General features: G+C 41.0%; 1 protein-coding gene across 4 annotated transcripts in view; it reads right to left on the bottom strand.

Annotated features, from left to right (window-relative positions):
* The window catches only part of lama1 (laminin, alpha 1), a 53,591-nt gene that overhangs the window by 22,610 nt on the left and 18,481 nt on the right, over window positions 1-12,500 (bottom strand). For all 4 annotated transcript variants that reach the window (XM_044176465.1, XM_044176467.1, XM_044176466.1 and 1 more), the window contains exons 15-26: window positions 12,308-12,500; window positions 10,737-10,848; window positions 10,421-10,531; window positions 10,113-10,240; window positions 9,827-9,913; window positions 9,538-9,749; window positions 8,423-8,529; window positions 5,641-5,821; window positions 5,414-5,550; window positions 5,068-5,301; window positions 1,899-2,042; window positions 1,587-1,766 (exon numbers count right to left, since the gene is read on the bottom strand). The exon at window positions 12,308-12,500 is cut by the window's right edge and continues 22 nt beyond it. In XM_044176465.1, coding sequence (XP_044032400.1) covers window positions 1,587-1,766; window positions 1,899-2,042; window positions 5,068-5,301; window positions 5,414-5,550; window positions 5,641-5,821; window positions 8,423-8,529; window positions 9,538-9,749; window positions 9,827-9,913; window positions 10,113-10,240; window positions 10,421-10,531; window positions 10,737-10,848; window positions 12,308-12,500 — 1,826 coding nt within the window. The remainder of the gene's footprint in view (window positions 1-1,586; window positions 1,767-1,898; window positions 2,043-5,067; window positions 5,302-5,413; window positions 5,551-5,640; window positions 5,822-8,422; window positions 8,530-9,537; window positions 9,750-9,826; window positions 9,914-10,112; window positions 10,241-10,420; window positions 10,532-10,736; window positions 10,849-12,307) is intronic.

The raw sequence follows: 12,500 nt of genomic DNA, 5'->3' as shown, positions 1-12,500 counted from the left end.
GTAAATAAAATGTACCAGTAATCACATTTGTAAATGAACAACTTATGGTATTTACGGTAAATACCATAAAAATTAAAATAAACTATAGTCTATTGGTAATTCTAATAACAATTAGGCTATCCATCTCATAGTGAAAAAACAACCGAGTTTTGACTGGCTCAGTCAAGTGTCCACAGAATGCATCCAAAACCAGCATGTTCCTCGTCTCTCCCTCTCCCGAGTCCCCCACGCCGTCTTCCCCACACCACCTTGTGCCAGTCCATCTCAAGCTCTGTCTCCATCCAGCCCTTTTCCTGGGCACGTACGATAATGCCAGCTGCCTGCCAGAAATCGCCTCTTTAGGTACTGTCTTACGTTTCAAAATCACGTATGGGGGTTCCATCTGCGAGGCACGCCAACATGACAGTGATTCTGCTCTTCTCGTTTCCAGTAGACCTTACAATGATTGATTTCTCACATTTCTTGTGTACAGTGACAGATGTTGGCATGTCAGAAAACACAGGCGTTTGATCAGCATTGCTCATCTGATCCAGGGGGTATGAGTGCTTTTTCCTTCAGTTAATCACATAGTGCTAGAAGACAGTAGCTTCTCTCTGAAGTTTGAGCGCAAGCGCTCGGCAAGACTTGTCCTGCATCGCAAGGATAGTCCATTACGCAACATCATTCTTCTACACCAGCCCAGGCTAGCTTTGAAGTCGTGGTGGGTATGTCCAGCTCTTTGGCAACTTCCAAGGCCGTCAGCTGAGCTCTGGGAATTCCATCATTCTGTTTTTCAGTCACGTATTCACACACTCTCCTGTCAATCTCTTGGAAGCGGCCGCTTTGAGAACCACGGTTAAATCTTCTCTGACTGTTTGCATTTTTAAGATGGCTTTTATGGGCTCGCCATCTTCTAACATTACATTCTGTGGCACCATATTTCTTGGCTGCTCCAGAATTGTTTGATGACTCTGTTGCATTTATCACCATGATCTTAAAATAACATCATAACTCCTCCTCAGTTGTTGGTTAACTTTTGAGCCACTTTGTTCGAGACGATCACTGTGTCTCAATCTTTCAGGCCCCTGGCACTGTAAGCTAGTTGTGAGGGACTGTGGCTCGCTTCAGTCAGGAGGGGAACACTTGTTTAGCATATTTGGCACCATCTCTTGCTGTGGATGTATTTTGACATTTTAAAGTCTAGACCCCAAATATAAGACAACCCCACTTTTTCCGATGTATTTCCATGAAAAAAAACCTGTCTTATATTCGGACCAATATGGTAATATTCTACACAACATACACAATATAGTACACAGTAAAATACACAATATATAGTACACACAAACACATCCTCTTATAGATATAACCCCTCTCTATGAACCAGATTCTCCCACAAGTCAACAAAATGGGATAAAACCTGGCTTTGGGATCACTCCCTGTAAGTCAAAGGCCAAACGTATTGTAATTTAAACTTAATATTGTTAAGTCACCACTTTGGGCTAAAGGCAAAAGTGTCATCAGTTGCTGTCAGTCAACAGTTTGAGCTAAAGGCAGCAGTGTCAGTGTAACCAGGTGCTGTAAGTAAACTGTTTGGGCGACAGTACCTGGTTGCTTTCGAACTGGGGGGGCAGTCTCCAGTAGAGTGGGCCGGCCAGCCTGCTGGTGTTGAGATTTCGTGTGTCAAGCAGCATGTCGCCACCCTGCTGGTAAACTCCAGATACTACACCCTGCAGGTTAGACTGACTGACCAATGACAAGAGAGTGGGAGAGCGAGCCAGGGTGATCTATGGAGAGGGGTGGGTGGTTAATGTTTGTTTCAAATGGAAGAAAACTGACTCCTTTTTTAATATATATATATTTGTAGTATATATATTATATGTTAAATATATGTAGTATAGATTTGTACATGTACTCACAGGTACTCTGTAGAGTCCTCCCTGCTCCTCACAGTCTCTGCTGAGTCCTGAACAGAAACACTGAGAGCAGCCATCTGGATTCTCAGCTGACAGAGCGAACCAACCAGAGACACACTCCTCACAGCGACGACCTGACACACCCACCTGAATATACATATTTATATACACATACACACACACAAACATAGGAAGGAATAATGTAAAACTGGATGGTTTCAGTCTCTGTGGAAGTTTTTTATCCAAGAAGATTCACATATATTACATATTACATGTATTAAATACAAAGGTGTCGCTTATGGAGGTTCTAGGTTATACTGATGCAGTCCATTCTTTGATTGCTATACAATACAATACAATTTTATACAATTTATTTTATACAAATACTATACATAACCTCAGTTTCTCTTCTGGGGTTAACTTTAGGAAGTTTGTTATTTTCTTGGCTATTTCCCTGTAGTGAAAATCTCATACTATAGAGAACTTCTCACAGTGGAGGAGGAAGTATTTGGTCAGGATCAACCTCTGTTTGGTATCACACTGAGCCTGTATGTGGTCAGGATCAGCCTCTGTTTGGTATCTCACTGAGTCTGTATTTGGTCAGGATCAACCTCTGTTTGGTATCTCACGGAGCCTGTATTTGGTCAGGATCAGTCTCTGTTTCGTATCTCACAGAGTGGAGATAGTGTTATATTCTCTGTTTAGTGTCAAATAACAATTTAGTCTACTTTGGCTTTGTGTTTCATGTCTCCAATATTCTAAATATAGATCTTTTGACTGATTCATAATTAGTTTTATTCAGTTGTGTTGTTTTGAATAAGTGCTGAGGGGAATCTGGTTGGTTAGCGTCATCATCAGCTGACTGAGGGGACTGTTTTCAGGGTTCAGCTCTTGGGTTTTTAGTGCTTTGAATGGAAGTGTGTCTTTTGGACTGGAATTTAGATGTGTCCAAAATGTTATTGCTGTCTTTGTATGTTTAACAGCAATGGGAAACATCCCAGTTCTGCTCAGCAGAGGGGTTTTCCTTTGAATGTTTAGAGTTCTTCGACAGAATTCAGTGTGGAGGGCCTCTATTGGGTGTTTGTCCCGTGAGTCATGCTCCAATCTACTGAGTGGGCCCCAGATCTCACTCCCATATAAAGCTACTGATAAAATTAAATTATCAGATATTTTTGTATGATTCTAATTGGAATGTTAATGTTGAATAACTTGGTTTTTAATGCATACTTTGCCCTGCAAGCTTTTTCTATGAGTGCATTTATTGCCATATTGAAATTTCCTGATGCAGATATGGCCTGACCAAGGTAAGTATAATTTTTTGTGTGTTTAATTTGGGTGCTATTCAAAGTAAAATGGTATTTGTTTTCAAGACATCTGGATTTATTGATCATGATTTGGGTTTTCTTAAAATTGACCTCCAAAGCCCAGTTATGACAGGAGGGTCAGGTTATGTTGAAGACCTCTCTGGTTGGGGACAACAGAATAAGGTCATCAGCATAAAGCAGGTATCTAATCTCTGCGTCTAAGAGTGTGAGGCCCGGAGCTGCTGAACGGTCCAACTGGTGTGCAATTTCATTTATATACAGGTTGAATAATGTAGGACTTAAACAGTATATATGATTGGAAGTTAGGTAATTTGGAAGAAAACCAATTTGACATTTTTTCTTGAATAAAGGCTTGTATCCTGGAGTTTAGGATACTACAGAATATTTTTCCAAGGTTGCTGCTGATACAGATCCCTCTGTAGCTATTAGGGTCTGATTTATTTCCATTTTTATAGATTGGGGTGATCCTGGTTCCAGACATCAGGAAAGCAGCCAGCAGTCAGCACCTTGTTGAACAGGTTAACAATTGCAGTTTGTAACTCAGGGGTACTGTTCTGCAGCATTTCACTTTTGATGCAATCTGTGCCACAAGCTTTTTTGAATGAAAAGCTTTCAGTTTGTCTGTTAACTCTTTGTGTAATTGGGTAATCTAATGGGTTTTGATTATGCTTGATGGCTGATTGAAAATTAAATTGCTATATTGGCATGAATGTCACAACTGTCTCTGTCTGTCTCTCTCTCAAATTCAAATTTGCTTTATTGGCATGAATGTCACAACAACAATCTTGCCAAAGCATCAAGAATCAATGAAACAAAATAAATACATTTCCTAAATGAAACCAAGAAAACAGTAGCACAGTATCGTTAAAACTTGCTCTGTGCATGTCTGTGTGTGTTCACGTTATATTGCTGTGTTTATGTGTAAATACATACACATAAACACAGCAATGTGTGTGTGATTTTACACGTGTGTATATAAGCAAGAAATAATCATTAAAAAAACAAATAATAATTGTGATTATTATCACAATTAAGTTATCAATGGTTCTTGTTTTGATGTAAATAAATGATAACAAAATCATTCATTAAAGTATTCAAATTCAAATTATATTTTGATTATATTTGGGAAATGTTTCTACCTTAAAGTTTGACAATGATGTAAGAAAGTGTAGCTCTGTCTCTACCTGTCCTCCGACCCTTTACTATGGCTGGGCTGTGTTCATTGAGTCTGTACATTGTCAAGACTTTTCTTCCTTTAGGAGTTTGTATTGTGGTCAGTAGATTTTCTAGTGTGGATTCTCTTTTGAGGGCCAGATAAAATTTTAATTTACTCCATGTTTTGGTTTTTCTTTCCAATATGTAATATATTTTTAGCTGCGACCAGCAGCTCTATAGCTCGCTCTGTTGGTTGGTCGGTCCACAAAAGTTTCCCTACCCTTTGGTGGCCACAGTTTTCGCACTAGGAGGCTGAAATTCGGCATGGGCAAGGGCTGTATAAATAATGTTTTACTGGCATGACATTTGACATGTGTTGCCAAGGCACAATTACGATTTCTTGTGGGCTCCATGAGGAGTTTACAGAAGAAAACAACATTGTCTCTATTTATTGATTGATTGATTTTATTTCTCCTCCCTCTGAAGCAGATGGGGAGAATCTGCCTGCAGTAAAGCAGAAAGCTCACAGAGACACTGGGAACCTTCGTCACTCATTAATGATCCAGTTGATATGTTTAATAACAGATTTGTGTGTTTTAATCAGCCGACTCATTCAATAAAGAAGAAGAAAAAACAATTTCTGTGTGGACTGAGAGTCACACACACACACACACACACACAGGTTGTGTTACCTTGCACACACACTCTCCGGTGTGTCGACAGTCACACACTCCCAGTGTTGTGTTGCAGAACTTCTCGTCTGTTCCCGCCACGTCGCAGCCACATGACGAGCAAGCTGGGTAACCATGGTAACCAGGGGCACACTGGTCACATGACCTGCCAGAGAACCCCTCTCTGCACGGACACTGTCCATTGGTCAGAACACACTGAGGGGCGGAGCTTCCTGCTGCGCTGCAGCTGCACGGCTGAAGAGACACCAAGATATTAGTGTGTGTGTTACTGAGTTTGTGTTTGTTTGTGTTACTATGTGTGTGTAGTTGTGTGCATCTGTGTGTATTTATGTGCATTTGTGTGTACCTTGCAGCCTGTGGCGGGGTCGTGACCCCAGTAACCTGTCTCACACCTGTCGCAGTTGTCTCCCTGTGTGTGGGCGGGGCAGATGCACTCGCCACTCTCAGGGTCACAGTTCCCTCTGGTGTGATCACAGGTGCATGCTGGGAGGAGAACAGATCACAGCCAATCAGAGTTGAGAGAGTCAACCAATCAGCGGCCCGACCAACATGGTACCTTCTCTGTTTAAATACCTGTGCAGCCGTTGGCATGGAAACCATAGTAACCACGGCTACAGCGGTCACACTTATGTCCGGCCACGCCCTCCACACACTGGCAATGCCCCTCCTCATCACATGACTCAGAGAGAGATCCTGATTGGCTACAGTCACAGGCCCGACAGCCCTGCCCACTCTGCAGCCCGAAAAACCCAGACTGAAATAAATGAATAAGTAGATAAAATTAAAAATAAAGGAATTTACTTTGGAAACAGAAAACCAACATGGATGAAAATAAAATCAGAGGAATGTAAATTTAAACATCAACAATTCAAACTCCATCTGCTGAGGAAGATCATGAGGCAGGATGGAAAGCTCCAGAACAGCTACTGAATGGACTTTGTGGTGAGACTGTTATATTTGTGTGTGTGTGCAAACAACATCAGACCGGCAAGCCAACAAGGGACATTTCGGAGGTCGATTGTTTCACTGCTTTAAACCCTCTGGTGACCTGCAGGTATGTGACTCAGCACTGCTCCCTGCAGGATGTAGATGGGATTTTAACAACTCACTAACACATGTCATTTTGTTCACTTTGTAAGATCATTTCTTTTCATTTAAATTAATCACTCACAACACATCTCAAAAAACTCCCCTCAGCAGTTTTCACAAGCACAGGATTTCAATCTATTTAAATTAAAATGCAATTCTATGCTCAGTCTACTCATATAGGAATGCAATTTGTTTGTTTGATGCACATAACAGAAAAAAAGGTCAACACTTCAACTGTACAGAATCTCAGTCCCCTGTTCGCTAGTACACAATGGCACAGGTTCCCTCTTAGATGCATGAAGCAGCTAAAGAAACAACTAAATTAATAATTCTTATGAGGAAATAATGATGATGTTACATAATATTTGTTACTTTTGCATTGGCACTGCTGCTTTTTGGATAAAGGAGTGTAGTATGCAAACACAATGATCACCTATATAAGTCAGTTAAGCAACAAAAATACATGAGGGCCTACTTGGAGTATTGACATTAAGGTACTATCTTATGCTTATTTAAAACATATGAAAATAAAAGGTGAAATGTTCTGTGTAATAATCAAATAAAGGTTCTTGCACATTACAGAGAAGAAGGTCCACACTTGTACCCTGTTTGCTGTCAGATAATGACATACATCCCCTCTTAGATAACATGGAGAAACATTCACATTCCAGCATTAATGGACAATGACAGAAAAAGACTGAATGATTATTCTGAGAAAAATAATGCTCATTTGTAATATTGCCATCATATCACCATCATCATACAACAATTAAGATTTTCAGAGCAGTTACTCAAATCTGTCACAATTTTAACCAGCAGTGTTTGAACTAAATTATGTGTAATAGTTTTCATTCAATTAATATTCTTTTTGATACTTGTTTTTGCTGACATAGTTAACATATCATCTACTGGACATTAACCAGCCTTTATGTGGTTCAGCATCTGCTTTTCTCAATGATGTCTCATTTGTTGTAAAGATATTTGTGTGGTTGAAGTGCTACGAGTACAGGTTTGTACTTGTATACTGATTGTAGTCTTCATGTGATTTTTTTATGTCATGTTAAAAGTGAGACTTTAATGTTTGAAAAGGTGCTCACTCATTTTGTTTTGAACAGAATATGCAGGTAGATATATGGTGATATGTGATAGGTGATATATTAACAGTTTTGGTTAGGTAGATAAGTTAGGTAAGGCAGGAGCATGGTAAATAAAATATCAGTTGGTTCTGTTAATCTATTCTAAATCAAACTGAACACTTAATTTTTAAGTTTGGTTTTAATGTCAACTGAAAAGAAGGTCTACCCATAATGAGTCGCCTCTTAGCTAGAATTTAATGATACAGGTTCCCTCTTAGATAGCATGGAGTGATATTCACACTTGGAAACACAATGTGGACGCTTAAAGACAGAAGATGAAGTCAGCATTGTGAATAATCTTTATTAGTGAAAGAATAATTCAGGTTATTGTCATAAATGAGTTTAAAATCAATTCTCTAAAGATGCCCAAACAACCACAGCAAACTTTGGTCCAAACATGATTCAATACACACCCTGAGATCGAGAAACATTTTTTCTCCTAACTCAAGAAATTGTTATTAATTATGATCATTATTATTATTAATACTAAATAAGATGTACAGAGGATGAAGGTAGTCTCATTTAAAATTCATACTTCTTCATTCCCAACGGGCCATAATAGTGACATAATAACACAGCAAAATGTAAATACCCCAAATAGAACTGGTGTGAAATGATTTATGAAAATAATTTAAAAAATATTCTTCATGTATGATTAAAACCCAGATACAAATAATTCCAAGTAACTAATGATTGACAGCTAAAACATTAATTTATTCTAAATCAAGGTGATCATTTTCAGAATATTTGTGTTACACTGAGACATTTAAATATTAAAAACAATATAGTTAAATTATCAGTTTTTAAAGACATCAAGAGAGTCTTTGGACCTATTCATGTCACTTTTCAGTCTGTTTTCACAACAGACAGTTTCACTGCCTGGAGGTCCCCTCTTTGGTATGTAGACATTGGTGAGTGTAGCAAATCCTTTCTTGGCAATTTTTAAAAGAAATTTTTTAAAAGTATTTTTGCAATTATATTATTAAAAAGGCCTTCAATAATAAAAATCTATTCACTTTTGCTTTTTCAAAATGACTAGAAATTGCGGTCCACACTTGGTCAGTGTAGAATGATAGTCCACTGTTGGTAATGTAGGAATGTATGTGTGTATGTGCATGTGTGTGTCTCACCTGGCAGCGGTCACAGGTGCGTCCAGTCACGTTCTCTCTGCATGAACACTGACCTGTTGTAACATCACACACACTGGAGAGGGCGCCGCTCACATCACAGCCGCACTCTGAGAGAGAGAGAAAGGGCCCCGCCCACCGTGAATCTGAGTCTTAAGCCCCGCCCACAAAGGTAAACCCCGCCCCTCACAGACTCTCTTCAGTTTTTAAAGGGTTAAAACTTGTTTCTGAGGCTTTATATTCATACTCTATGGAGTTTAAACAACTACAGCTCCCATGAGTCTTTGCTTCTGTGTTAAAGTCTGGTGAAAGATCATTCTGACCACCTGTGAATAAATAATGGATTTTCAAAACATATGTAAACATTAAACTAAAGCTAAATTTAATGTGACTTAATAACTTTCAACAATAATGAAATAAATCATCAGTTTATCAGGCAAGAGAGATGTAAAAAGATAAGATAAAATCAGTGTTGTGGGAAAAAAATTACATCCTGACTTTAGACTAAGAACCTTTAATGACCTTTACTGAGATTAAATCACCTTTAATTAAGATTTTATAATTTTACTGACCTTTAATAACCTTTAACATGCAATAACCTTTAATGACCTCACAGTGGCTTCATCTTGTTCTGTTATTGAAGATTTCTACTCATTAATTATCTGATGATTTCTTTATGTGACCCTTCATCAGATTAATCATAATGTTTGATCAACAGAGAGAAATGATAATATTATTCAACATCAGACTGCAGTTTGATGATGTCACCAGAAGAGGGCAGCACACACACGCATGCACGCACACACACACACGCACACACACAGTCATGTGACAGCAGAACAAAGAGGTCAGAGGTTGAATCTAATCTGGATTTGAAAAGATCAACATTCCTGCTGCTACAAATACATGACTGAGTGTGTGTGTGTGTGTACTTATACTTGCTACATAGGACTATATAGTGAGTAGTGAGTGATTTCGGACAAAGCCCAGGTCTCTTTTAATACAACCATGGTCAGTTTGACAGGAGTTGCCTGTGAGAAAAAACCGAGGGCAAATAAAGTTCTGGCCCCGCCTCCACCAGTGATGTCACAGCAGGTATGTGTGTGTGTGTGTCTCACCCCGACATTCCTTGGCGTGCAAGGCGTCTCCATAGTAACCAGGCTGACAGACCTCACAGTGTCTCCCGGCAGTGTTGCCGAGGCAACGCAGACACTCTCCCGTGACAGTGTCGCAGTGCCCCGCCTCGCTGACGTCCACATTACCGTTACATTCACAGCGGACACAGGCCCCGCCCACCACTTGTGGGTTACCATAGAAACCACTGGCACACCTAGAGACATAGACAGACAGGTGTCACACCGGGCTCACTGCTTTTGATACGTGGATCAGTCTGTCAGTCATCCTCACCTCTCACAGTTGGTTCCTGTGTATCCGTCCTGACACTGGTCACATGACACCTGGCCAGACACCTCCAGCACACAGGTGGGACTGAAACTGAAACACACACACACACACACACACACACATACAGGTATTTATACTATTTATATTATATATACTCACACTGTCAAATCTTCTTTATACTAATAAAGTCTTTTTTAGTTTAAATTAGAGGAGACATGACAGAAACGCAGTCAACTCTTCTTTATACTAATAACGTTTTTTCATTTGAATCAGTGATGATGAAACGAACCTGTTGGACGGCTCCGTCAGAGGACATGGACACAACTGACAGTCGTCTGCTGTACCCTCTGTGGCGTCGCCATAGAAACCAGGAAGACACTGATTACAGTGAGGACCAGTGGTATTATGGGTACAACCCTGAGAGACAGACAGAGAGATGTTTAGTTTCAGATTACTAACTGCATACAAACACATATAATCACATTTCAACATTAATGCTGGAAATCTTTAAATCGTAGTCTTTATTAATGTCACTTCCAGAGTGAACATTGTTCAGGATTTCTGTTTTTCAGAACTCATGTGTTTGTTCAAACTCACTAAACAAACTCCGTTGATGTCGCACTCGGTGGCGTGGTCGTTACATTCACACTGCATACAGTTTCCTCCGAACAACACTCCTCCCACCCTGTAGAAACCTGGGAGACACGCCTAAAAACACACAAAAATACACAGGGACACCCAGAAATACAAACAGAAATGCAAACACACAAACATAAGATAAGTCACGTTGCACAGGCTGATGTTACTCTCAGTATCTAACAGTACTAACACTACTGACAGTAATAGCAGTATTAACAGAATTAGTACTAACAGTACTAACAGTACTTAAAGTTAAATGAAGTGAACTGCTGACCTCACAGGAAGCGCCGCTGTAACCCCAAGGACATTCACACATCTCCACGGCAACTGCCTGAATGCCAGAAACTGACCGAGAGTCAGCAAAGTCCAGAGACACTGAACTGAGACTGAAAGACAGACAGGCAGAGAGACAGAGACTTTAGTTTCATCTGCAGTCTGAACAATTTTTATTTGACAACAGTAACATTCCACTCAGGTCACGGTGGCAGCAGGATAAGCAAACACCTCCTGATCCTCCTGGCAGATCCCAAAGTGTACACAGGCCTGATGAGATACATAATCCCTCTAGAAAGCATCTAAAGGAGGCATCCTACTGAACCACCTCAGCTGATCCTCTCTACATTAAGGAGCAGTGGTTCTCCTCTGATCTTCTCACCTGGTCTCTAAGGCTGAGTCCAGACTTCCTTCCAGAGGAAACTCATTTCATTGGCTTGGATCCACCATCTAATTTTTTCAGTCATTACCCAGAGACCAGGACAACAGCTGAGAAGAGAGATCCACTGGTTAATCCAGAGGTTCACCTTCAGGATCAGCTCCCTCTGAACCACCACAGTCTGATACAGAGTCCACATCACTGCCTCCATCTGACCCACACTGGAGAACAAGAACCTGAGATATTCCTTCACTTGCAGCAGTGACTCACTCTAACCTGAAGGGAACAATCCACTATTTTCCAGCAGAGTACCATGGCCTCAGACCAGGAGGAGCTGACTCTCATCCTGGTGCTTCACACTCAGCTGTAAATTGTCCCAGTGCTCACTGGAGGTCACAGTCTGATGAAACCAACAGAACTACATCATCTGCAAAGAGCAGAGATACGATCCTGAGGTCACCATGCCGACACTCTCCACACCTCGACTGCACCTGACAGGAACAACCCTGGTGGAGTCCAACACCCACTGAGAACATGTTTGACTTCCTGCTGAGAATACAGACACAGGTCTCACTCAGGTTATACAAGGACTCCCACAGTACACCTCCCATACCCTGGGGGAGATGGCCATAAACCTTCTCCACGTCCACAAAACACATGTAGAATGGATGGACAAACTTCCATGATCCCTCCAGTAGTAAACAGCTGGTCCACTGATCCAGGACCAGGACAGAATCCACATCAGTCCTCCTGAATCTGTGGTTTAACAATCAGCCAGTCCCCTTTCAGCAGCCTGACAGAAACTTTCCCAGGAGGCTGAGCCGTGTGACACCCTGATAGTTGGAGCTCACTCTGCAGTCTTGTTTTTTAAAAACAATGATGTAAAAAGATAAGATAAAATCAGTGTTGTGTCCACCACCCTGGTCTGCCAGTCCACAGTCCACTGTCTCTGACCTTCAAGAGACACTGAGGAGTCAACCTAGCCAGCCCAACAATGTCCAGAGCTTTCAGCATCTCACGGTAAATCTCATCACCTGGTACCACGCCACTGCAGAGCTGTTTAACTACGTCAGAGACCTCTACCAGAGAAATGAACAAGTCTTCCAGCTCTGCCTCCTCTATGAAAACATGTTGGTTCTCAAAGTTCTCTTTCCAAACACAGTTAACATCAGATCAGATTACTTTGTTCTCACCGTATCGGCCCGTCCGCGGAGGCGTTCAAGTGAACTCTGACCCTCAGTGATGTCATGTCAGCAAGGACTGAGAGCAGGTCATCACGGGTAACGAGAACGCCTGTTTGAATGTCCACGAATCGCCGCGGGGCCATCACTATGGCTATCAAGCGCTCGGCCAGCGGAGAGAGGAAGAGGAGGAGAGGAGGAGAGA

Source organism: Siniperca chuatsi, linkage group LG19 (assembly GCF_020085105.1).
Source record: "Siniperca chuatsi isolate FFG_IHB_CAS linkage group LG19, ASM2008510v1, whole genome shotgun sequence".
Taxonomy (NCBI): domain Eukaryota; kingdom Metazoa; phylum Chordata; class Actinopteri; order Centrarchiformes; family Sinipercidae; genus Siniperca; species Siniperca chuatsi.
The sequence above is the reverse complement of the archived record's forward strand: the minus strand, read 5'-3'. Positions and strand labels throughout refer to the sequence as shown.